Source organism: Musca autumnalis, unplaced genomic scaffold (assembly GCF_047663935.1).
Source record: "Musca autumnalis isolate F117 unplaced genomic scaffold, ASM4766393v1 scaffold_5, whole genome shotgun sequence".
NCBI lineage: Eukaryota > Metazoa > Arthropoda > Insecta > Diptera > Muscidae > Musca > Musca autumnalis.
Window position 1 is genome coordinate 23,003,532 of NW_027412088.1, and position 27,770 is coordinate 23,031,301.

Sequence of the window (27,770 nt, forward strand, 5' to 3'; positions counted from 1 at the left end):
AGAGGTCGCAATTATAGCCCAATAATCACGAAATTTTGCACGAGGTTGGAAGTTAGGTAGGGGAAGATGCCTATAATTTTGGATGATGATCTTATATTATTTAGCGGTTGAAATGGACAATTACTTTTGTATGAAAAATACAAAAAAATATTTTTTGGTCTATATTTTATTTCCTGGAGGGCATATACCGGCAAAGTAGACTACATATGAAAATAGAACTACTGATCTTCCCCCTGATGAAATTTGCAATAAAGCGAAACAATTATTATGTTGGAAATTTTGATATGTGGAAAGCTAATTCCCAAAAGTAAAGGTGTAGGGTATTGCATGGTCGGCCCCGTCCGACTATAGCATTGGCTTACTTGTTATTTTTTCAAAAATTAAATTCCTACTGTCACCAACTACAGTACAAAGAAATCTAGCCCAATTGAACTGCCATGGAACAATTAGCGTATACCATTTGTTCCACTGTTGTCTATTGGTATCTCAAATTATCTAATTATCATTCAAAAGTGTTTCATTATCTCATTAAATACCATTGAAATGCAACAATGTATGACAATGTAAAGGAAACGGATATGTAAATGACGAAATGCCGTTACATTGTCCAACAAAACAGGCAACAGCTGTTTCAATTCAATAAGAGAGCCCACTCAGCGCTTAAAGAGCACAATAGGCGGTGGATTGTGGTAGGCCAAACACGCTCTTTTTGGTCTGGTACGAGTATACAATAAAAACTTGGCTCCCACCTACAAGAGAAAGCCATAAGCAACGGAGCAGAGTGTGGCTAAGCAGTTGTGAGTGTGTGTGAGTTTGTTTGATTTTGACAATGTTTCATTTTAACAATGTCCCATGACTTATACACCATGATTCCATGTCCCAGAATGTTCCTATTAAGCATCTCGGTTGGTTGGTTGCTTGGTTATCTTTTTTTGACACTTTGGAAAACCAGCTCTGAGAGTAGTGAGAATTGTACACAACAAACAATTCAACGAACGAACGACGAGACTACGACGACAACCACCATTGACGGAAGGCTGGAGAATAAAATTAGTAACGCATAGCACCACAGAATAGAACGGAGAAAAAAGTCTTGAAATAATTTCGACAAGTACACATATTTTTTGGTTATTTATTTTTTGTAGTATAAATTAAGTTAATAATTATTGTGGAAATCTTTTGCGCACAAGTTCTACTACTCAATAAGAAATAAAAAAACAACAAAGAAAAGAAAATTTAACAAAATAACGTCTAGTGTCAATTTTACAACAACAACAACAAGTAACACAAAACAAATGTCAATACAAGTTAAATATTTAAGCCAATAATAAGAAACATAAAAAGGTGGTACAACAACAAAGTGTTACATTTAAGCAAATTACAACAAAAAAATAACAAAGAAATATTGTAAAATATAACTGTGAAAGCAAAAGTTCCCTCTTTCTGGAATACACAAAGAATCTCCAAAAACAAAAAGCAAGAAAAGAAAATGAATTCCATCGCTAAAATGTCAGTTTACTCAGGGATGGTGACGACTGCTCCGCGGAGCCTACAAGTGTTAACAGCTTTAATGGTCTTGGCCGCCAGTTGTTTGCAGCTAACATATGGTATCTTGGATGAGGATGAATACAATTCCATCTACAGTGACCAAGTGAGGGAACAGCTGAATCATGAAGTGGGGAGATTTCCATTCTTAATGCCAAATGTGCGGCCAAAAACGGTAAGTTGCAAATCAAATCAGCCACCCAACCACCCCGTGGTGCGGTGCTAAAATTAATGACTCCCTCCCACCCTGACGGCCCACCACAACACCCACCTAGAAAATATATGACGAAAAACACAACCCACACAATAATTTTGCACAGGGATATCAGTAGGCGCAATATGGCACAAATTGTATATCCCGCATATTCTTGATAATAAATCCCCAAAAAAATAACAGCACGACAACAACAGCAGTGTCACACAGTTATAGTTGTTGTTTTTATAACCATATTGTAGGCTGCTGATGTATTCATTCCATTTCATTGTATTGTATTGTGTGGGTAAGGAAAACTTAACAGGTGGCAGTTTTTCATATGGAAACGAGTCTAATACACACATAAAAACAAACGCACCACGTATGCAAATACTCCACTCACTGCCGGTGCTTATCAAGTGATTTTCTGAACTTCAGAAAATAAATACTTTAAATACCGTTTTGATAATATCAAGTCAAGTGTTTGTCATTATTTTGTTCAAGTCTATTGTTGTCAGAACACTCACAGGTGTATCCATAGAATACCCGGTTAACAGACTCAAGCATACGCTTGCACACACACACACTCATTGATGATTTAAGAAAATCCCAGATACGTGCTCTTCTTCTCCTTTTTCACCTTTAACCGCCTTTGTTAACCCACACAGAATTCTGTTGTGGTGCCTGTTATTTTTCGGTTTTGTTTTAGCCGTCTTTTGTGTCTGTATCCCGTATTTATGTAGAGTGTTTACCTTTTTTCGTTGTCTAATTTCTCCTCGCCCTGCGGTAACTCTCTCTCAGCTGTTGAAAGTAAAAACATTTTTTGGTATTGTCCAAAAAATTCAGTTTTATTACTAATATTGTCTCTTGTCTAGAATTTTAAAATGTTTTCTTTTAAGAAGAAAGAAAAAAAAGTAAATGCTATAAATTTCCAATTGCACCACCACACATCACAGATCGTCATCTTGATTTCAGTTTAAAAATACTTTATTCTTTATTGCTACTCATGCACAAATGTAAATATAAGCAAAATAACATTAGGTCATTTAGCAACAGTTGTACTTAATTAGGAAAGTATCGGCTTTAGAAAAGTAATGTGAACAAGGGCGACCTGACATAACGCCAAACGGACATAAGACCCACAAATAGTTCCGGGCGTTATGACAGATATGCTGAGTTTAACGTGGGTACCTGCCTTTCAGCCTAACCTCACGGTGTTCTCAACACCGGACGGAAACCATGCGTCCAACGGCGCCCTCAACACAAGTGTAAGTACCAATTCGTTCCCACGTATTTGGACGTGTTCACACCCTTGGTTCTGGGGCGGAGCCTATCTAACACCACTGCCTTGCTATGGGTCAGGCACCCGGTTGATAATGCAACTCCACATTTGAGCCAAAGCTCTACCCGCGATATGGGTATAAACCACAGCCAACGCGATGCTCCCAACAGGGGCCTGCACCAAACTGCCAGGCTAGATCTTTGAGAACTAGGGGCTCCTGACACCAGCAGTACCAGAGTATAGACTCCGGTCAGGCTTCGTAGTATTAAAACTACTACCAGTTGAACTCCAAATAATTCGGGACTGGTGACCCACAGAATAAGGTCTCTGCCCAGCTTCGTAGCCAAAGACTACTACCAGCTGGACTTAAGGAGTCCCGGACTGGTGACCCAAAGAATATATCCTCTGACCAGCTTCGTAGCCAAAGACAACTACCACTTGAACTCTAAAGAGCCCGGGACTGGTGACCCACAGAATAAAGCTTCCGCCGACTTCGTAGCCAAAGACTACGAGGGCAGTTCGGAAACTTCTTAGCCTAGCACAAAAAGCGCGGTATAAACAGAAAAAAGTTAAGTGTTTTGGAAACTTCCATCTCTGTTATGAACACATGTTAAATTTCGTTTCGATCTGGCAACTCCTTCATATAGAAACAGATGTTCAAAAAAGACGCATCCGCAATTTTGTGCTGTCATTAAATATTTACATAAAAAAAGGTTTATCGGGACAAGAAATTCATAATGATATGGTGAATGTGTTGGGTGAAAGTGCTCCTTCATATGCATCAGTAAAAAATTGGGTTGCTGAATTTAAACGTGATCGTACAAGCATTGAAGGTGAACCACGTAGTGGACGTCCAAAAACAGCAACAACAACTCGTATTACCAGTTGAACTCGAAAGAGTCCGGGACTGGTGACGGGCGTTACGACTGTTCAAATTACGGTCACTATGACAGCATTGCGTTATGAACTCCCTATCATTTACCACAAAGCCTAAATTAAGTAGGATACAACGCTCAATGTCGGTGACCCTATAAAGTATATATGGGAATTTCTGAGTGAAATCCGACTCTTTTCCACAAAATGGTTTTTGATTTCCTTTAATTTTTGCTGTGTTGATGCTGCTCCTCAGCAAAACATTTTAGTATATTTTCAGATTTTTTGACTAAAGGTTCCAGAGATATCGTGCTTTGAAAAAGAATTCTGTAAAAACTAAATGGAATGATATGCTCATTACTTCTTTAATATTGATCAAAAAATCTTTCTATCTAATAAAAATTAGAAAACAATTGCACAGTGGGCTTGGATGCAATATTCGCAATTTAATATTTAAAATCAAAGTACCACTACCAAGACTTATAGTAAGTTTGGACAGAATATTACGAAGGCCAAATTTTGAACCGAGTCTGCAGATCCGTTCAAGAGTTATCTTGCGCTCCCACCACTACGCACGCTATTTTATCAGGAAGTATGGACTCCCCCTTGATGAAACTTGTACCGTCTTACAGGGTACAATGAATACAAATTGTTACATCAAAAATCAAAGCGATTCGAGAGCAGGTCCTAAACTGAACTTTTCTGAAATTGTATGTGGGAGTGGACCGATTGAGTCCATATTGGAACCTCATCTAAGACTAGTAAAAATTTCACGATGTGCAAAGTATGGACCAAATCCATTACTCCCTTTAAGAGTTATCGTGCACACACATTTTCCGAACATTTGTGTTGGAGGTACTGGAAGGAGTAGACCGATATAGCCCATTTTCGAACTTCAACTTGGACAAAGTATTACGAAAGCCAAATTTTGGACCTAATCAGTTGATCCGTTCGCGAGTTATCGTGCGCTCCAGCCCGACAGACAGACGGACGGACATGGCTAAATCAACTCCAAATTTTCTGAAACGGATTTCGTCTAAACATACTTGTGGTCTAAAACCATTATTTCGATGAAGTACAGTTTTGCCCGTATGAAAGTGTATATACATACCTTCGTTAGTATAAATGCTGAGGGTATAAAAACACACATTTTTACCCATCTAATTTCAATTTATTTAAAAGGTGTTAAACGGACGAAACGGGACGGGTGCATAAGTATATATGGGCTGAAAGAAGATACTCTCGGGCATCTTTCTGTGAATACCAAACATTGTTCCATATAGTTCCCTAAAAAAAAACAAAAAAAAAAAACATTGTTCCACAACATCACATACGGGACAAGGGAGACTTCTCTCATATCAATGAGTGCACCCCGATTCATATTTAGCTCAATGATATGGGACCTACTGTTTATCGCCGAGTCCGAACGGCGTGTCTTAAGACACCACTTATGGAGAAGTTTTTCAAGGCTGAAATACTCAGGAAATGTCGCCAACATTACCACTAAATATGGAATTTCACTAAAACTTAGTACCTGAGGAAAAATAAACGCTGAGGTAATTTGTTAAAACGGTTCTTAAAGATAACAATCCTATTTACCTAAAAAGAAAAACAATGAACATAATATCTGTTATACTTTCCGAGAATAGCTGTTTCTTTCTCCAGAAATACGCAAAAATAACGTATTTTCCCAAATTGGGAAACAATTTGTGTCTTTAGGAGCACGCCACGTCCAAACCGAATTTTTTACCGAATTTTTTTATTTCCTTAATTTCAATATGTTTACTATGGAATCCCATATATCGTCACCATAAATGTCGGAAGACGTAACCGACATGAAAATCGAAATTCCTTTTTTGGTGGAATCTGATACATAAAGCTAAAATACATGCTCTGGCAAAATTTCAAGCTTCTACGTTCAAAAACAACGATGCTATTCAAAAAATGGCATTTTGGAAAATGGGATAATATGGCCGATTTTGTTGTAATGGAGGATCTCAAAACTAAGCACTTCAGCGGTTTTGGTTTCACTACTAATTCCCCTTCGTATATGATCGATAATATCCCATATACTCGCCTTCATAAGATTAATATTCCATAAAACAGTTTTTAATTTTTTAACGTTTTTTGCTTCTCCTGTAAAGTTTTATTTTTGTGGGTTACGTCTTCCGGCATTTATGGTGACGATATATATTAACAATCGGTGAGAACAAAAAATGGGGGATTTGGCTAGGAATATCGATTTCTGTATGGCGTTAAGTTCGGCCGGGCCGAAATTTTGTTTTGTTTCCTCCACCACGAAATGTATTGAAGTAAAAAGGAACAATTAGTTTCCTTTCGTTTATTGAAGTACTAAGCTCTTCATCTTATTGCTTACAGGAGCAGAATATCATAACTGATAATACTCTCTTTAAAAGAGATTATATGGGCGACATCTTTGTTCTTTCCAAAACATGGACCAATATTTGCAATTTTCCGAATTGAGCTATATGAAGACGTGGACCAAAAAATGTTAACCCCCCAACGAATACCAAATACCGAATTGAGGCTAAACCCTTCAAAATACCGAAAATCGGAAGGTATCGTTCTAAGGGGGCTATATAAACAAGTAAAAAAGTATCATTCGGCCAACAGAGATATACCCTCAGCCTATGTGAATTGAAAGGTCAATCTATTGACAATATCGAATCTACAGATTATGGATTTTGTAGCCCTTTTTGAAATTTGCCGACAAAAAATATATTTGGTTTGAAGCTAAAACGTGTTGCGGAGGATGTACTTGAAGAAATGGACCGACATAGTTAATTAAGTGGATCATATTTTGGGATTCATTCCTTTTATATATTTTGTGCCCACCAGTCATTTCAGTTGTTCACCGTATAACTTAGAGGTTTTGGGCCACGATGTCAGGAAGCATGGACTTGCCCACGAAAAACATTAAATCGCTTAAACAGGACCACAAAGAATAGGATCGGTATAATTTTCAAAAGGTTCTTCGAACAGATCCTAAACTGCGCTTAACAAAAATGTTGAACTTTTGTGGGGAAGGTACCCTAAGGAGAAGACTTGCCCCTAAAAAACTTGGGGCCAGCTTATGTAAGTTGTTACAACAAAGATAAATGGAGTTGACATATATAGTCCATATTCAAGCCTGCCTTCAGGAGTTATTGTGGGCACACATTTTCCGAATATTTTCGAACTTTTGTGGAAGAGGTACTTAAAGGAGTGGGCCGATATAGCTCACCTTAGAACTTAAACTAAGTTAAGACAAAATATTATGATGGTCAAATTTTAGACCGTTCGAGAGTTATCGTGCGCTCCAACCGCAACATATGGTGCCATAGGGGATTTTTACAACTTTCTGGCTATTTTCTCAAGAATTATGGGCTTGCCCCTGATAAAACTTATACCTTCGTAATGGTGGCAGCGAATACAAGTTGCTATAACAAAAATCAAAACGATCCGAGAGCAGGTCCTAAACTGAGCTTCTCCGAAATTTTGTGTGGGAGGTACCCGAAGGCGTGGACGGATAGAGTCCATATTAGTTCCACGATATGAAAAATATGGACCAAATCGGTTACTCTCTTCAAGAGTTATCCTGCGCACAAATTTTCCGAACATTTTCGAATTTTTGTGGGGAGGTACCTGAAGTTGTGGACCGATAGACCCCCATCTTCGCACTTAAACTAAGTTTGGACAAAATATTAAGAAAGCCAAATTTTGGACCCAATCGGCTCGTCCGTTCGAGAGTTATCGTGTGTACAAGCCAGCCAAACAGACGGACAGAGAGAAGGACGGACATTGCTAAATCGACTCCAAATTGTCTGAAATTGTCTTATAAGAACGCCACTTGGGCGCGGGTTTGTGGAACTTTCAGGCCATTGTACAACAAGATTACATCATTGTAATATGGACCAAAAAGACTACCTGCAGTACAAAAATTTAGAAGAATTTTTTTCTTTAATAGACCCTTTTTGAGAGAAAAGTTGCTTCTATATAAACACTCCTTCTTTCAGAAAGGTTCTATAGAAGCAACTTTTCTTCCAAACAGAGTCTATAAAATCACCTTTTCAGTCAGAAAGGGTCTATACAAGCTCACTTTCTTCCAGAAAGGGTCCGTAGAAGCTCGTTTCACTCCAGAAAGGGTCTATAGAAGCACCATTTCTTTCATAAGAGGTCTTAAAACCATCATTTTTCAGAAAGGGTCTATAAAAACGTCTTTTTTCAGAAAGGGTCTATAGAAGTATCCTTTCTTTTAGAAAGGGTGTATAGAAGTTCACTTTCTTCCCGAAAGGGTCCATAGAAACTCGCTTACTCCCAGAAAGGGAGTATATAGAAGAAGCCTTTCTTTCTGAAACTCTCTCGAAGAGATTTTGAGTTTCGCAATATATGCCCAAGATATGCCATTTTTCTCCTTCTTATATGATTGAAGAGTTCTCTTGTTCTGTTTAATCTGCGTAGAACCTCGTCATTTGACACGTGAGCTATCCATGGGATTTTAAGAGACAATATTTTTATGTACATATTTAATAAGCTCACCAAACCATATGAAGGTCGGTCAATGCGTTTTCGAGCTATCGTTGGCACCGACTTCAAAAACGTAATTTCAAGAAACACGCGTTTAAAGTTTCTATACCACATACAAATCACAATAAATTGTTCCTATCCAAAAATCATATCTCAGTCAATTTTGCACCAATACTTCAAAATAAGCCAATATTTTTTTTTTTCGATTTTTTGAAAGTGACAAGTAGATACGGCTTCGACAAATCAATGTTGAATTATTTTATTCGTTTTCTTTTTTGAAACGACCTAATGTGACTCTTCACACACACACACATCCACTCATCCTACACGTTCTCAGTTTAATGGTCTTGAGAGGTAATTCCCATTTGTTCTTATCAAATGAAACGATTGTTTGTTTGTTTCGATTCACAGTTTGCGACAAATCGTGATTTTAATAGAAACAAGTATCGTCTTAATTGTTGTTTTTGTTTATTTAAAATAAATCAGGCGGTATTTGTGAAGCTAAGTCGGCAGATTAGTACCTTAAATATGCTAAAGATGCTGAAATACATAAGTATGGATTCATACTATAAAAGAGCCCTCCAAAATCGATTATTGGAAATAAGGATCATGTTATTTGTGAATATGAATATTAGAATGACAAAAAATTTCTTTTTGTTTGTTTTGTTTATTGTTTGAAGATTCAATCTCATTGATTGCAATGTAATGTAATGTAATGTAATGTAATGTTTTTCAAACGAACTGACAGTGTTGCAAAATTTTACTGACCGCTACCAATATCATGATTTCATCCCGGCGAAGGGAATTATCAATTGGCTTTTCAGTTTTTGAAATGATTATTTTTCGGCTTTCCCAAAAAACACCAAAACAAAATATTTTGCAACATGCCAGCACATATCAACTAAGAATTCATCGAATTCTATAAGTTGAAATAACATCTCCACAGTTGCCTGTGAATGATTGTTGTTGGAATTTTGTTTAAAATTCCCCTGCGCATGCCATCCGCTGTTTTTTGTTTGAGGATTCAATCTCATTGACTGCTTAAGTCTGGAGTATTACCCCAATGGCTTAACTTCCATACATTTTTGTACGAATCGTTTTTTTTTTACCACGACAATGAACTGGAAAGCTTTTTCATCGATTGGACTGTAATTGGCGCTTAGAGAATTTTCGTGAAAAGAACCCTAGGCAACCCATACGAATTTCAATGGAAACAATGATCCCTGAATTGGCACGTGTTAACGGTAATCGATCGCCATAAAATTTCTTATATAAGATTTTAGTATAAAATGGAAAAAAATTAGGTGTAGGAGTTTTAATTTTTTTTTTGAGTCACTCTCTAATGTATATGTTGAGGCCTTGTATAGAATACCAAAGATACTCCCTTCTTTCAAAGCAACATAAAATAATTGTTCTTTTTTAGTGTTTTTTAGTTTTTAATTTTTCTTCGCAAATTTTAATTAACAATTCAAATTCTTTGTAACATTTTAAATGTGTATGTATTAATTTTTCTTTTTTTTTATTATTTTTTAGCCTGAACTATATCTTTGTACACCGATAAAAGTGGACTACACCAAAAGTTATTACATAGGTAAGAAGAGACTATTGTAACTCCACGTAGATGAACGATTTTTAAGTTAATTTACTCTTTCAGTCGGTTATGAACCAAACGCTACCATGAATACGGCGCATCATATGTTGCTGTATGGATGCGGTGAGCCTGGGTCCAGTAAAACTGTATGGTAAGTATTAGAACAGGCAACAAAATCGAGGGCACTATCGATTGTGTCTATACTTTATATTGTAAGTCACTATCGATTGATAGTGTTTTCTATCGATATTATCTTCCCTAACGTGTCTTGGTGGGAGAAGAAGCCACTAGATTGTGACATGGATGCTCGCGGCGATAACACTCAAACTGATACTGCATCAACGACTTCTTGCTGATGCACCTACAAAAACTTCGCCTCTTCATGAAGATGGTCCACGGGTGTCATGAAGACCCGACAACATCTTATTGTGCTGATGCACCGTTGTGAGGAGGCACCTTATTCCAGTCTTCAGGGCGGCATTCTGACAGGTTTGAATATTCTTCGGACCACTGGGTAGCTCTAACGTTTGCATACACACTGCACTGCCGCATAGCTTGTCACAGGCCGGCCTATTGTTTTAAAAGAGGTCAACAAGGCTTTTTTGTCAGCTCCCCAAGTATAGCCGGCTCACGACTTGAGAACCATATTTCTACTTCTACTCTTGTCACAAATAGCTGGGACTTGCGATGACGATTTAAACATCTGCCGAACATTATACCCAATTTTTAGGGTAGTTAATGCTCATCGACCAATTTGTTCATTTCAGCCGTCCAGGTGGTGATCTATGTGTCAGTAGATTCAGCGGCGAATAGTTTATATTCTTCTGTTGGAAGAACTACACAGTGTAGATAATGAACCTATCACAAATAAGATCTACAAAAGGGTACGACGCCAAGATTGTACTCTATGACTTCTGGAGGGTACGGCATTTCAGAAAGGCAGAGGTTAAATAGTTGCGGTGATATCACCCCGCGGATATATCACTCCTTGTTTCACTCTACGGGTCTACGACTTCTTATATCTGACTTTCACAAACGATTACCCAACGTTTTCACCATGGCTGGAGGAAAGTCTTTTCTCTTTCCTCGAACAGATTGTATGGTTTACGACATAGAATGCCTTCGGAGCCATGTTAGGTCGCACGGTCTTTTCTGGCTCAGTCCTCGACTGATATGTGTGGATATGTCGTGTAATGTTGTTGTGGAAATGTGCATATTCCGAAATTCATGCTGTTGGGAAACTGTTAAACAGTTTCACATCACTTGGAGGGGTAGTGCCTCAAGAAGGTTCCATTGCGGGATCATCTTGTGAACTTTCGCTGTTCGGATCAAATCTGCTACGCTCATCGAAAATAGTGGTGGTACCTCGTCTGAGAGGACTCTTGTACGGCATAGAACACTTTTCTCCTTATCACTCTCGTTGTGCTATATAAACTGCTGAATACAAAAACACACACGTCTTCGGATCTGTCACGTCATCTAAAAATCTGCTCTAGGATCCTTCTTTCCCGAATTTGAGAGTGATTTAAACATTGCCCACAATTTTCTCAATCCTGTACCAATCTTTTTGTTGTTGTTGTAACAGTGTTTGTTATTATGTTTGTATGTTCGTTCTTCTGTTCAATCTGGCTCTGGGTCTATCTCCAGTTCCAGGAAAGTGGCTGCTTCGATGGGATGTAACCACAGATAAACCGGAGTTAGATGAGTAGGTTTGACTGGGCTGTTGAAAAGGTGTTTTGAGTCGTGCGGGCCCATGCCTCATACTGGTCAGATGTCTTGCACGGCGCGGTCGATTTCCGCCCAATAAGAATTTAGGCGACTGCAATATTCCGAGCGTAGTTGAGCCAAAACTACTCTAGTTTGTCGTGGCAGTTGACGCTCCTCAGCCGCGATAGATGGGGATGTATTTCGAGGACTTTATTCACACTATATTTGCTTATGACCTTAGCAACTGCATCCGTGTGAATACTATTTAAACCTGCTTGATATGCCTGTTGATCTAGGGGTTCTCTCCAATATTGTTGGACCTCCCTCTCTAGAGCATGAATATTCTTCCTGATATGCCTAGCCAGCAGATAGTGATTGGGATGGCTCTCACAGTAACACCCAAGCAAGTACTGCAACGAAACATCTCATTGTGTTGCTTTACTGGATGAATCTTTGCCTCCTCATGTAGATGGTCCACTAAAGACTTGAGGAGGCACCCTGTTGCTGTTCTCAGTGCGGCATTCTGGCAGGTTTGATTCTTTTTCCAATTCGTATCACATAATCCCGGGGACCAAACTGGCGCCGCATAGCTTACCACAGACCGACCTATCGCGTTATATGTGGTCAACAAGGTTTTATTATCTGCACCCCAAGTGCTGCCGGTCAGGGACTTGAGGACCTTGTTCCTACTTTTCAGTTTGTCGCAGATAGCTGTGGCGTGCGCGCAGGACTTGAAATTAGTGTCGAATGTGACCCCTAACATTGTGGGGCAGTTTGTGGTCGGAATTCTGCTACCGTCGACCACGACATTCAATTCTCTTCCAAACTGCGCTGTACATGTGGTAAACAGAGTGGCTGTAGATTTTGTGGCGGAAATCTGTATATTCCTCGCGTGGAAAAAGGTGGTAAGATCGGTTAAATAGGAGTTCATTCTCTCACAGATGTCATTAGAGAAGATACCTGACGCCAGGATCGTGCAATCATCCGCATACGTTACGATCTCGATGCCGCCTGGAGGGGGCGGAATACAGGAGAGGTAGAGGTTAAACAGTTCCGGCGATATCACCCCACCTTGGGGAACTCCTTGTTTCACTAAACGGGGTATGGACTTCTTGTTCCTGAATTCCACGTACGACAGGCGTCCACACATATAACTGACGATCCAACGTTTCAAGCTTGACCTGAGGGTTGTCTGCTCAATGTCCTCAAACAGCGTGGAGTGCCGGACTGTATCTAAGGATTTTGATAAGTCAAGCGCCACCATCACTGTTCTATCGCACGGCCGTCTCTGGTTGATTCCTTGACAAATATGAGTGGTAATGGCGTGCAGCGCAGTTGTCGTGCTGTGGTGCTTACGGAATGATGATCGGCAACTTGATAGCTATTTCTGACTAAGGCCTCAAGCGTCTTTGCTGCGGGCGACAAAAGCGAAATCGGCCTGTACGATTCACTTTTGCTGGCATCCTTGCCGGGCTTCCGTAGTGGGACCACCCTGCCCATTTTCCAGAATTCGGGAACAATGAGGGTGGATAGCGACAAGTTGAGAACTTTAGTCAGATACTCCGGTCCCGGCTCATCCAGCTGCTTCAGCATTACCATGGAGATTCCATCAGGGCCCAACGCTTTGGATGATTTAGCGTTCCTGATGGCATTGGTAACATCATCCTTTGTAAACTGTGGTGGTTCCTCCTCGGCAGGAAGAGATCTGATGCGACGTAATACTCTTCTCTTCGCCCTGTCACTCTCGGGGTGCTCGACAAACTGTTGATTCAAATAACTTGCGCACCTATTCGGGTCAGTCGACGTAACGTCGCCAAATGTGACTGAGGTCCCATCTTCCCTTCTTCCAGGGTTCGAGAGTGAGTTAACCGTTGCTAATAATTCACCTATACCGGTTCTAATGTTGCAACTCTTCAGATGATTGTTCCGCTTATGCTCGCCGACCAGCCTGTTAACTTCCAGTGTCAGCTCCCTGACTCTGGGGTCATTGGGGTTGGTTCGACGAAGCTCATCACGCTCATTTGCTAATCCCGTCGCCTCTGTTGGGATATTTGGCCTTACTTCGGGCATTCGATATGGCGAGCGGCTGCAGCAGTGATGATGTCTCGGAACGTCCTTTCCGCTACCCGAACATCAGAAGGATTGGACAGTTCTCTGAAGCGGTGATTGGTGAAATCTCTGAAACCCGGCCACTCAGCTTTCTTATGATTGACGAATGTGCGGCGTTCAGAGGTAATGAAATCGGGTGGTCTGCTAATGGGGACAATTATGGGGAGATGGTCTCATTCAAGTGAAATGACGGGTTGCCAGGAAACGTCATTTGTCAGACCAGCTGACACGATGGTTATGTCTGGCGAGCTGTGACACTCTCCTATAATTCTGGTAGGGGCGTCCTCCTTGACCGTGCAAAACGTAGAGCTATCAATCTGCTCAGCCAGCGCTGTACCTCTCTGATCGTTTCCGAGGGCCGAATGCCACATCTCATGATGCGCATTAAAGTCCTCCAGGACCAGACGATTATGACCTTCCAAAAGCGGGCTAATGTTAGGCACGTAATCTGAGATTCAGCTATTTCTCGACTCATTAAATCTACTATTTCCTCGATCTTACCTCGGAGTCCATTGCAATTAAATTGCAATTTCCAGGATTGGGACAACACCGTTGGTTTTAAACTCTGCATGTGCGATTGTTGTCGAGGGGACTGCGGGGAAGTGTCATAATCAGACGACGAGGGAGTTTCGTAATCCGATGACGACTCACTGGGGACTGTATTCACACAGAATGCAGCAACATAGTCCCTGCCGTAGTCCCTCACGTGGACAAGTCCAGAGCAACCCCTTAGATGCACCCAATCCTGACATCTATTGCATCTCACCGAAGGTTGGATGTGGGTGAAGATGCGGATGTGACAAACCGTGCACAAGTATATTGGACCTGGGTTTTCCTCCGTCCCGGCACGGACCAAAAGAATTCGGAGCAGGCATTCCGGGATATGCTGCTCCCAACACAGAAAAGCGAAACAAATACAAACATATGTACACTGAGATGGCAGCCGGGACGGATCAATCCGGTACGAAAGAACCTGGGGGATTGGTACACAAGTTGACTAGCTTGTTGACTTCAAGAGCAAGTTTCCCTATTCGTGGGCAGTCAGTGTTCGTATGACGAAGTTCTTGCTGGGAAATTTTGTCCGACTTTGTGTATTCGAAAGTGATTCCGATAACAGCCACACTATAATCCTTCTTTCTCGTACTACAGAGTAATTTATCCTTTGCCCACAATTTTCCCCAATCCTGTACAATGTTGTTTATGCTCGCCTACTACGCTGTTTAATTCAGATGTAAGTTCCCTAATACTTGTGTCTCCGTAGCTCGTACCACTAAGCTCTTGACGCCCATTTCCTAGCTCCGGGCCAGCGGTTTGTAGCGAGAAGCTGCAGTTGAGATAATTCTCTCAGGTACCCTAGGTTCTAAGCGAATGGACCGCTCTCTGAATCAGTGGTAAATTCTCTGAACCCCTGTTAATCTAATTTTCCATGGTTGAGAAAAGTATAGCGGTCAGGGTGGTATGTTAGCGGAGACGATAAGAAGAAGGTGGTCTGAGCCCGGCGCCACAGCAGCCGCAACTTAACTGCTATCGCAGTAGTCCTGGAGACCAGAGTAGCCTGGGAAGACCACCCATTTATATGTGGTGGATACGAATCTGACAGACCGAACAAATTCATGGGCCGGATACTTCTCCATACCAGCGCGTACATAAAGATCACGGAACAGGCACTACCCACTCTACAGATTCCACAACCCGCATTTGATTTTTTCTTTCTTCATTGCCCTGTATAAGTTCGAGTCTCAGCCTAGGGGTCAGGGGTTGAAACCCCTCAGTGTTGTGGAGCTCTTTTCAGGACGCCCTTCAGACTTTCCGAAAAAAGAAGTACCCATATCATTGAACTAAAAATAAAATAGGCACTGCACTCAATGATACAAAACAAGTCTCCCATGAAATGTAGCATTTTTGAAGGCGGAGCTTGATATCATTCTCTATCCGAGGCAAACTTTCATCGCTTTGTTCCGTTTAGTAACGTCGGCTTCCACTGCATGAATAGTTAATTTTTAGACATTCCACGAAAAGCTATTTTCTGTCTTACAAATCAGTTTGAATCATGTTTTGATGCTATCGATCTTCTATTAGGCTTCCTCTGATTCGCGACAGAGTTCTTTTTTTAGGTCTATTAATACCTTTCCCAAGTTTCAGCCAAAAAATTGAGTTAGTTTTAAATCGCCTTAATGACTGTATATTCGTTTAAACTTTTCCAGGAATTGTGGTGAAATGGCAAAGAAGTCTTCCGAAGAAACAGCAAGTCCTTGTGGGGTCCAATCACATTCACAGGTAAGCGCACATTGTAGACAATTTTTAGAATACAACATAATCATGGAATCATTTCATAATATGTTACAGATTTTATATGCCTGGGCTAGAGATGCCCCTAAATTGGAATTGCCCGATGGAGTTGGCTTTAAGGTGGGAGAGGACTCACCCATAAAATATATTGTATTACAGGTGCATTATGCCAGTATAGCAAAGTTCAAGGATGGCAGTACCGATGATTCGGGAGTCTTTATCCATTACACAGAGAAACCGTAAGTTGAAAAATTCAGTTTCCCCCATATCTCCGATAATAATTTTATTATTTCTCCTTCTTAGCATGAACAAATTGGCTGGTGTCTTGTTAATGGGTACTGCTGGCGTGATACCTCCTATGGCCGTGGAACATATGGAAACGGCGTGTGAAATTAATGAAAACAAAACCATTCATCCCATTGCATATCGTACCCACACTCACAGTTTGGGTAAAGTGGTTTCCGGTTATCGTGTACGTACCGATGATCATGGCATGAATCATTGGACCCTGTTGGGCAAGCGAGATCCCCTGACACCACAAATGTTTTACCCGGTAATGAATAGCGAACCAATTGTTAAGGGTGATACCATTGCGGCGAGATGTACCATGGAAAGTAATCGAAAGAGATATACAGAAATTGGGTAAGGAAAACAAATACAGGAGAAGTTTCTAATGACATTGTATAGGTGGAATCTAAATATGATTAAAAAATATTCTTAAAAGTCCACACTAGGTGGACCCAATATGCATCAAAAATATTCTTAAAAATTCACGCTTGGTGGACCTAAATAGGCTACAAAAATATTCTTAAAAATCCACGCTTGGTGGACCTAAATATGCTTCAAAAATATTCTTAAAAATCCACGCTTGGTGGACCTAAATAGGCTACAAAAATATTCTTAAAAATCCACGCTTGTTGGACCTAAATAGGTTACAAAAATATTCTTAAAAATCCACGCTTGGTGGACCTAAATAGGCTACAAAAATATTCTTAAAAATCCACGCTTGGTGGACCTAAATATGCTTCAAAAATATTCTTAAAAATCCACGCTTGGTGGACCTAAATAGGCTACAAAAATATTCTTAAAAATCCACGCTTGTTGGACCTAAATAGGTTACAAAAATATTCTTAAAAATCCACGCTTGGTGGACCTAAATAGGCTACAAAAATATTCTTAAAAATCCACGCTTGGTGGACCTAAATAGGCTACAAAAATATTCTTAAAAATCCACGCTTGGTGGACCTAAATAGCCTACAAAAATATTCTTAAAAATCCACGCTTGGTGGACCTAAATAGACTACAAAAATATTCTTAAAAATCCACGCTTGGTGGACCTAAATAGGCTACAAAAATATTCTTAAAAATCCACGCTTGGTGGACCTAAATAGGCTACAAAAATATTCTTAAAAATCCACGCTTGGTGGACCTAAATAGACTACAAAAATATTCTTAAAAATCCACGCTTGGTGGACCTGAATATGTTTCAAAAAATATTCTTAAAAATCCACGCTTGGTGGACCTGAATATGTTTCAAAAAATATTCTTAAAAATCCACGCTTGGTGGACCTGAATATGTTTCAAAAAATATTCTTAAAAATCCACGCTTGGTGGACCTGAATATGTTTCAAAAAATATTCTTAAAAATCCACGCTTGGTGGATATGTTTCAAAAAATATTCTTAAAAATCCACGCTTGGTGGACCTGAATATGTTTCAAAAAATATTCTTAAAAATCCACGCTTGGTGGACCTGAATATGTTTCAAAAAATATTCTTAAAAATCCACGCTTGGTGGACCTGAATATGTTTCAAAAAATATTCTTAAAAATCCACGCTTGGTGGACCTGAATATGTTTCAAAAAATATTCTTAAAAATCCACGCTTGGTGGACCTGAATATGTTTCAAAAAATATTCTTAAAAATCCACGCTTGGTGGACCTGAATATGTTTCAAAAAATATTCTTAAAAATCCACGCTTGGTGGAACTGAATATGTTTCAAAAAATATTCTTAAAAATCCACGCTTGGTGGACCTGAATATGTTTCAAAAAATATTCTTAAAAATCCAGGCTTGGTGGACCTAAATAAATTTAAAAAAATATTCTTAAAAATCCACGCTTGGTGGACCTAAATATGCTTCAAAAAATATTCTTAAAAATCCAGGCTTGGTGGACCTAAATAAATTTAAAAAAATATTCTTAAAAACCCACGCTTGGTGGACCTAAATATGCTTCAAAAAATATTCTTAAAAATCCAGGCTTGGTGGACCTAAATAAATTTAAAAAAATATTTTTAAAAATCCACGCTTGGTGGACCTAAATATGCATCAAAAAATATTCTTAAAAACCCACGCTTGGTGGACCTAAATATGCTTCAAAAAATATTCTTAAAAATCCAGGCTTGGTGGACCTAAATAAATTTAAAAAAATATTCTTAAAAATCCACGCTTGGTGGACCTAAATATGCTTCCAAAAATATTCCTAAAAATCCACGCTTGGTGGACCTAAATATGCTTCCAAAAATATTCCTAAAAATCCACGCTTGGTGGACCTAAATAGGCTTCAAAAAATATTCTTAAAAATCCACGCTTGATGGACCTAAATATGCTTCAAAAAATATTCTTAAAAATCCAGGCTTGGTGGACCTAAATAAATTTAAAAAAATATTCTTAAAAATCCACGATTGGGGGACCTAAATATGCTTCAAAAAATATTCCTAAAAATCCACGCTTGGTGGACCTAAATATGCTTCCAAAAATATTCCTAAAAATCCACGCTTGGTGGACCTAAATATGCTTCAAAAAATATTCCTAAAAATCCACGCTTGGTGGACCTAAATATGCTTCAAAAAATATTCCTAAAAATCCACGCTTGGTGGACCTAAATATGCTTCAAAAAATATTCCTAAAAATCCACGCTTGGTGGACCTAAATATGCTTCAAAAAATATTTTTAAAAATCCACGCTTGGTGGTCTCGAATATGCTTCAAAAAATATTTTTAAAAATCCACGCTTGGTGGTCTTGAATATGCTTCAAAAAATATTTTTAAAAATCCACGCTTGGTGGACCTAAATATGCTTCAAAAAATATTTTTAAAAATCCACGCTTGGTGGACCTAAATATGCTTCAAAAAATATTTTTAAAAATCCACGCTTGGTGGACCTAAATATGCTTCAAAAAATATTTTTAAAAATCCACGCTTGGTGGACCTAAATATGCTTCAAAAAATATTTTTAAAAATCCACGCTTTGTGGACCTAAATATGCTTCAAAAAATATTTTTAAAAATCCACGCTTGGTGGACCTAAATATGCTTCAAAAAATATTTTTAAAAATCCACGCTTGGTGGACCTAAATATGCTTCAAAAAATATTTTTAAAAATCCACGCTTGGTGGACCTAAATATGCTTCAAAAAATATTTTTAAAAATCCACGCTTGGTGGACCTAAATATGCTTCAAAAAATATTTTTAAAAATCCACGCTTGGTGGACCTAAATATGCTTCAAAAAATATTTTTAAAAATCCACGCTTGGTGGACCTAAATATGCTTCAAAAAATATTTTTAAAAATCCACGCTTTGTGGACCTAAATATGCTTCAAAAAATATTTTTAAAAATCCACGCTTTGTGGACCTAAATATGCTTCAAAAAATATTCTTAAAAATCCACGCTTGGTGGTCTTGAATATGCTTCAACAAATATTCTTAAAAAACCACGCTTGGTTGTCTTGAATATGCTTCCAAAAATATTCTTAAAAATCCACGCTTGGTGGACCTAAATATGCTTCAAAAAATATTCCTAAAAATCCACGCTTGGTGGACCTAAATATGCTTCAAAAAATATTTTTAAAAATCCACGCTTGGTGGTCTCGAATATGCTTCAAAAAATATTTTTAAAAATCCACGCTTTGTGGACCTAAATATGCTTCAAAAAATATTTTTAAAAATCCACGCTTTGTGGACCTAAATATGCTTCAAAAAATATTCTTAAAAATCCACGCTTGGTGGTCTTGAATATGCTTCAACAAATATTCTTAAAAAACCACGCTTGGTTGTCTTGAATATGCTTCCAAAAATATTCTTAAAAATCCACGCTTGGTGGACCTAAATATGCTTCAAAAAATATTCCTAAAAATCCACGCTTGGTGGACCTAAATATGCTTCAAAAAATATTTTTAAAAATCCACGCTTGGTGGTCTCGAATATGCTTCAAAAAATATTCCTAAAAATCCACGCTTGGTGGACCTAAATATGCTTCAAAAAATATTTTTAAAAATCCACGCTTGGTGGTCTCGAATATGCTTCAAAAAATATTTTTAAAAATCCACGCTTGGTGGACCTAAATATGCTTCAAAAAATATTTTTAAAAATCCACGCTTGGTGGACCTAAATATGCTTCAAAAAATATTTTTAAAAATAAATATGCTTCAAAAAATATTTTTAAAAATCCACGCTTGGTGGACCTAAATATGCTTCAAAAAATATTTTTAAAAATAAATATGCTTCAAACAATATTTTTAAAAATCCACGCTTGGTGGACCTAAATATGCTTCAAAAAATATTTTTAAAAATAAATATGCTTCAAAAAATATTTTTAAAAATCCACGCTTGGTGGACCTAAATATGCTTCAAAAAATATTTTTAAAAATCCACGCTTGGTGGACCTAAATATGCTTCAAAAAATATTTTTAAAAATCCACGCTTTGTGGACCTAAATATGCTTCAAAAAATATTTTTAAAAATCCACGCTTTGTGGACCTAAATATGCTTCAAAAAATATTCTTAAAAATCCACGCTTGGTGGTCTTGAATATGCTTCCAAAAATATTCTTAAAAATCCACGCTTGGTGGACCTAAATATGCTTCAAAAAATATTCCTAAAAATCCACGCTTGGTGGACCTAAATATGCTTCAAAAAATATTTTTAAAAATCCACGCTTGGTGGTCTCGAATATGCTTCAAAAAATATTTTTAAAAATCCACGCTTGGTGGTCTTGAATATGCTTCAAAAAATATTTTTAAAAATCCACGCTTGGTGGACCTAAATATGCTTCAAAAAATATTTTTAAAAATCCACGCTTGGTGGACCTAAATATGCTTCAAAAAATATTTTTAAAAATCCACGCTTGGTGGACCTAAATATGCTTCAAAAAATATTTTTAAAAATCCACGCTTGGTGGACCTAAATATGCTTCAAAAAATATTTTTAAAAATCCACGCTTGGTGGACCTAAATATGCTTCAAAAAATATTTTTAAAAATCCACGCTTGGTGGACCTAAATATGCTTCAAAAAATATTTTTAAAAATCCACGCTTGGTGGACCTAAATATGCTTCAAAAAATATTTTTAAAAATCCACGCTTGGTGGACCTAAATATGCTTCAAAAAATATTTTTAAAAATCCACGCTTGGTGGACCTAAATATGCTTCAAAAAATATTTTTAAAAATCCACGCTTGGTGGACCTAAATATGCTTCAAAAAATATTTTTAAAAATCCACGCTTGGTGGACCTAAATATGCTTCAAAAAATATTTTTAAAAATCCACGCTTTGTGGACCTAAATATGCTTCAAAAAATATTTTTAAAAATCCACGCTTTGTGGACCTAAATATGCTTCAAAAAATATTCTTAAAAATCCACGCTTGGTGGTCTTGAATATGCTTCAACAAATATTCTTAAAAAACCACGCTTGGTTGTCTTGAATATGCTTCCAAAAATATTCTTAAAAATCCACGCTTGGTGGACCTAAATATGCTTCAAAAAATATTCCTAAAAATCCACGCTTGGTGGACCTAAATATGCTTCAAAAAATATTTTTAAAAATCCACGCTTGGTGGTCTCGAATATGCTTCAAAAAATATTTTTAAAAATCCACGCTTTGTGGACCTAAATATGCTTCAAAAAATATTTTTAAAAATCCACGCTTTGTGGACCTAAATATGCTTCAAAAAATATTCTTAAAAATCCACGCTTGGTGGTCTTGAATATGCTTCAACAAATATTCTTAAAAATCCACGCTTGGTGGACCTAAATATGCTTCAAAAAATATTTTTAAAAATCCACGCTTGGTGGTCTCGAATATGCTTCAAAAAATATTTTTAAAAATCCACGCTTGGTGGACCTAAATATGCTTCAAAAAATATTTTTAAAAATCCACGCTTGGTGGACCTAAATATGCTTCAAAAAATATTTTTAAAAATAAATATGCTTCAAAAAATATTTTTAAAAATCCACGCTTGGTGGACCTAAATATGCTTCAAAAAATATTTTTAAAAATAAATATGCTTCAAAAAATATTTTTAAAAATCCACGCTTGGTGGACCTAAATATGCTTCAAAAAATATTTTTAAAAATCCACGCTTGGTGGACCTAAATATGCTTCAAAAAATATTTTTAAAAATCCACGCTTGGTGGACCTAAATATGCTTCAAAAAATATTTTTAAAAATCCACGCTTTGTGGACCTAAATATGCTTCAAAAAATATTTTTAAAAATCCACGCTTTGTGGACCTAAATATGCTTCAAAAAATATTCTTAAAAATCCACGCTTGGTGGTCTTGAATATGCTTCCAAAAATATTCTTAAAAATCCACGCTTGGTGGACCTAAATATGCTTCAAAAAATATTCCTAAAAATCCACGCTTGGTGGACCTAAATATGCTTCAAAAAATATTTTTAAAAATCCACGCTTGGTGGACCTAAATATGCTTCAAAAAATATTTTTAAAAATCCACGCTTGGTGGACCTAAATATGCTTCAAAAAATATTTTTAAAAATCCACGCTTTGTGGACCTAAATATGCTTCAAAAAATATTCTTAAAAATCCACGCTTTGTGGACCTAAATATGCTTCAAAAAATATTCTTAAAAAACCACGCTTGGTTGTCTTGAATATGCTTCCAAAAATATTCTTAAAAATCCATGCTTGGTGGACCTAAATATGCTTCAAAAAATATTCCTAAAAATCCACGCTTGGTGGACCTAAATATGCTTCCAAAAATATTCCTAAAAATCCACGCTTGGTGGACCTAAATATGCTTCAAAAAATATTCTTAAAAATCCACGCTTGGTGGACCTAAATATGCTTCAAAAAATATTCCTAAAAATCCACGCTTGGTGGACCTAAATATGCTTCAAAAAATATTTTTAAAAATCCACGCTTGGTGGACCTAAATATGCTTCAAAAAATATTCTTAAAAATCCACGCTTGGTGGTCTTGAATATGCTTCAAAAAATATTCTTAAAAAACCACGCTTGGTTGTCTTGAATATGCTTCCAAAAATATTCTTAAAAATCCACGCTTGGTGGACCTAAATATGCTTCAAAAAATATTTTTAAAAATCCACGCTTGGTGGACCTAAATATGCTTCAAAAAATATTTTTAAAAATCCACGCTTGGTGGTCTCGAATATGCTTCAAAAAATATTTTTAAAAATCCACGCTTGGTGGTCTTGAATATGCTTCAAAAAATATTTTTAAAAATCCACGCTTGGTGGACCTAAATATGCTTCAAAAAATATTTTTAAAAATCCACGCTTGGTGGACCTAAATATGCTTCAAAAAATATTTTTAAAAATCCACGCTTGGTGGACCTAAATATGCTTCAAAAAATATTTTTAAAAATCCACGCTTGGTGGACCTAAATATGCTTCAAAAAATATTTTTAAAAATCCACGCTTTGTGGACCTAAATATGCTTCAAAAAATATTTTTAAAAATCCACGCTTGGTGGACCTAAATATGCTTCAAAAAATATTTTTAAAAATCCACGCTTGGTGGACCTAAATATGCTTCAAAAAATATTTTTAAAAATCCACGCTTGGTGGACCTAAATATGCTTCAAAAAATATTTTTAAAAATCCACGCTTTGTGGACCTAAATATGCTTCAAAAAATATTTTTAAAAATCCACGCTTTGTGGACCTAAATATGCTTCAAAAAATATTCTTAAAAATCCACGCTTGGTGGTCTTGAATATGCTTCCAAAAATATTCTTAAAAATCCACGCTTGGTGGACCTAAATATGCTTCAAAAAATATTCCTAAAAATCCACGCTTGGTGGACCTAAATATGCTTCAAAAAATATTTTTAAAAATCCACGCTTGGTGGACCTAAATATGCTTCAAAAAATATTTTTAAAAATCCACGCTTGGTGGACCTAAATATGCTTCAAAAAATATTTTTAAAAGTCCACGCTTTGTGGACCTAAATATGCTTCAAAAAATATTCTTAAAAATCCACGCTTTGTGGACCTAAATATGCTTCAAAAAATATTCTTAAAAAACCACGCTTGGTTGTCTTGAATATGCTTCCAAAAATATTCTTAAAAATCCACGCTTGGTTGTCTTGAATATGCTTCCAAAAATATTCTTAAAAATCCACGCTTGGTGGACCTAAATATGCTTCAAAAAATATTCCTAAAAATCCACGCTTGGTGGACCTAAATATGCTTCCAAAAATATTCCTAAAAATCCACGCTTGGTGGACCTAAATATGCTTCAAAAAATATTCTTAAAAATCCACGCTTGGTGGACCTAAATATGCTTCAAAAAATATTCCTAAAAATCCACGCTTGGTGGACCTAAATATGCTTCAAAAAATATTTTTAAAAATCCACGCTTGGTGGTCTCGAATATGCTTCAAAAAATATTTTTAAAAATCCACGCTTGGTGGTCTTGAATATGCTTCAAAAAATATTTTTAAAAATCCACGCTTGGTGGACCTAAATATGCTTCAAAAAATATTTTTAAAAATCCACGCTTGGTGGACCTAAATATGCTTCAAAAAATATTTTTAAAAATCCACGCTTGGTGGACCTAAATATGCTTCAAAAAATATTTTTAAAAATCCACGCTTGGTGGACCTAAATATGCTTCAAAAAATATTTTTAAAAATCCACGCTTTGTGGACCTAAATATGCTTCAAAAAATATTTTTAAAAATCCACGCTTGGTGGACCTAAATATGCTTCAAAAAATATTTTTAAAAATCCACGCTTGGTGGACCTAAATATGCTTCAAAAAATATTTTTAAAAATCCACGCTTGGTGGACCTAAATATGCTTCAAAAAATATTTTTAAAAATCCACGCTTGGTGGACCTAAATATGCTTCAAAAAATATTTTTAAAAATCCACGCTTGGTGGACCTAAATATGCTTCAAAAAATATTTTTAAAAATCCACGCTTTGTGGACCTAAATATGCTTCAAAAAATATTTTTAAAAATCCACGCTTTGTGGACCTAAATATGCTTCAAAAAATATTCTTAAAAATCCACGCTTGGTGGTCTTGAATATGCTTCAACAAATATTCTTAAAAAACCACGCTTGGTTGTCTTGAATATGCTTCCAAAAATATTCTTAAAAATCCACGCTTGGTGGACCTAAATATGCTTCAAAAAATATTCCTAAAAATCCACGCTTGGTGGACCTAAATATGCTTCAAAAAATATTTTTAAAAATCCACGCTTGGTGGTCTCGAATATGCTTCAAAAAATATTTTTAAAAATCCACGCTTTGTGGACCTAAATATGCTTCAAAAAATATTTTTAAAAATCCACGCTTTGTGGACCTAAATATGCTTCAAAAAATATTCTTAAAAATCCACGCTTGGTGGTCTTGAATATGCTTCAACAAATATTCTTAAAAATCCACGCTTGGTGGACCTAAATATGCTTCAAAAAATATTTTTAAAAATCCACGCTTGGTGGTCTCGAATATGCTTCAAAAAATATTTTTAAAAATCCACGCTTGGTGGACCTAAATATGCTTCAAAAAATATTTTTAAAAATCCACGCTTGGTGGACCTAAATATGCTTCAAAAAATATTTTTAAAAATAAATATGCTTCAAAAAATATTTTTAAAAATCCACGCTTGGTGGACCTAAATATGCTTCAAAAAATATTTTTAAAAATAAATATGCTTCAAAAAATATTTTTAAAAATCCACGCTTGGTGGACCTAAATATGCTTCAAAAAATATTTTTAAAAATCCACGCTTGGTGGACCTAAATATGCTTCAAAAAATATTTTTAAAAATCCACGCTTGGTGGACCTAAATATGCTTCAAAAAATATTTTTAAAAATCCACGCTTGGTGGACCTAAATATGCTTCAAAAAATATTTTTAAAAATCCACGCTTTGTGGACCTAAATATGCTTCAAAAAATATTTTTAAAAATCCACGCTTTGTGGACCTAAATATGCTTCAAAAAATATTCTTAAAAATCCACGCTTGGTGGTCTTGAATATGCTTCCAAAAATATTCTTAAAAATCCACGCTTGGTGGACCTAAATATGCTTCAAAAAATATTCCTAAAAATCCACGCTTGGTGGACCTAAATATGCTTCAAAAAATATTTTTAAAAATCCACGCTTGGTGGACCTAAATATGCTTCAAAAAATATTTTTAAAAATCCACGCTTGGTGGACCTAAATATGCTTCAAAAAATATTTTTAAAAATCCACGCTTTGTGGACCTAAATATGCTTCAAAAAATATTCTTAAAAATCCACGCTTTGTGGACCTAAATATGCTTCAAAAAATATTCTTAAAAAACCACGCTTGGTTGTCTTGAATATGCTTCCAAAAATATTCTTAAAAATCCACGCTTGGTGGACCTAAATATGCTTCAAAAAATATTCCTAAAAATCCACGCTTGGTGGACCTAAATATGCTTCCAAAAATATTCCTAAAAATCCACGCTTGGTGGACCTAAATATGCTTCAAAAAATATTCTTAAAAATCCACGCTTGGTGGACCTAAATATGCTTCAAAAAATATTCCTAAAAATCCACGCTTGGTGGACCTAAATATGCTTCAAAAAATATTTTTAAAAATCCACGCTTGGTGGACCTAAATATGCTTCAAAAAATATTCTTAAAAATCCACGCTTGGTGGTCTTGAATATGCTTCAAAAAATATTCTTAAAAAACCACGCTTGGTTGTCTTGAATATGCTTCCAAAAATATTCTTAAAAATCCACGCTTGGTGGACCTAAATATGCTTCAAAAAATATTTTTAAAAATCCACGCTTGGTGGTCCTAAATATGCTTCAAAAAATATTCTTAAAAACCCACGCTTGGTGGACCTAAGTAGGCTACAAACATATTCTTAAAAATCCACGCTTGGTGGACCTAAATAAGCTACAAAAATATTCTTAAAAATTCACGCTTGGTGGGTTCAAATCTTGAGTTTTTGCAGTGAAAAAAATCCCTCGTTTTTGTTCCTCTCAGTGAATAATTAAATTGAACTACTGCATGGGCGACCTGTACAGCAGAGATAGGAACCAAACATACTCTACTTTAGCATACTTTAAGGAGCTATCATTATGTGACAATAATTTCCCCTCAATTTTCTTAGCGATTAATTTTCTTTCATACTTTGTCTAATTCCAGTGCCACAAACAATGATGAAATGTGCAATTTCTATCTGATGTACTATGTGGAGAATGATGAACCCCTGAATATGAAATATTGCTTTAGCCAAGGACCACCTAATTATTATTGGCGTAATCCGGATGTGGGTCTGAATAATATACCACACAAAGAGGCAAGCACATTGTAAGATTAGAAGATCCGACGCGAAAGAGAGGGACACAAGGTGGGGTAAAACCATGACAAAACAGCAACAACCACAAAAACCACAAATCAACAGAAAAACAAA

General features: G+C 36.7%; 1 protein-coding gene across 1 annotated transcript; it reads left to right on the forward strand.

Moving 5' to 3' along the window:
* Window positions 1-600: 600 nt before the first annotated feature.
* Phm (Peptidylglycine-alpha-hydroxylating monooxygenase) lies at window positions 601-27,770 on the forward strand. Its single transcript, XM_073957015.1, has 8 exons — window positions 601-807; window positions 884-1,720; window positions 9,954-10,011; window positions 10,075-10,162; window positions 16,032-16,104; window positions 16,174-16,355; window positions 16,420-16,758; window positions 27,503-27,770. The coding sequence occupies exons 2-8, from the start codon at window positions 1,490-1,492 to the stop codon at window positions 27,669-27,671; spliced, it is 1,140 nt and encodes a 379-aa protein (XP_073813116.1). The 5' UTR covers window positions 601-807; window positions 884-1,489; the 3' UTR covers window positions 27,672-27,770.

Coding starts and splice junctions, on each gene's coding strand:
- Phm (XM_073957015.1), top strand. CDS start 1,490: ATGAATTCCATCGCTAAAATGTCAGTTTACTCAGGGATGGTGACGACT. Junction 10,163..16,031: donor GGGTCCAGTAAAACTGTATG/GTAAGTATTAGA, acceptor AAACTTTTCCAG/GAATTGTGGTGAAATGGCAA. Junction 16,759..27,502: donor AAGAGATATACAGAAATTGG/GTAAGGAAAACA, acceptor GTCTAATTCCAG/TGCCACAAACAATGATGAAA.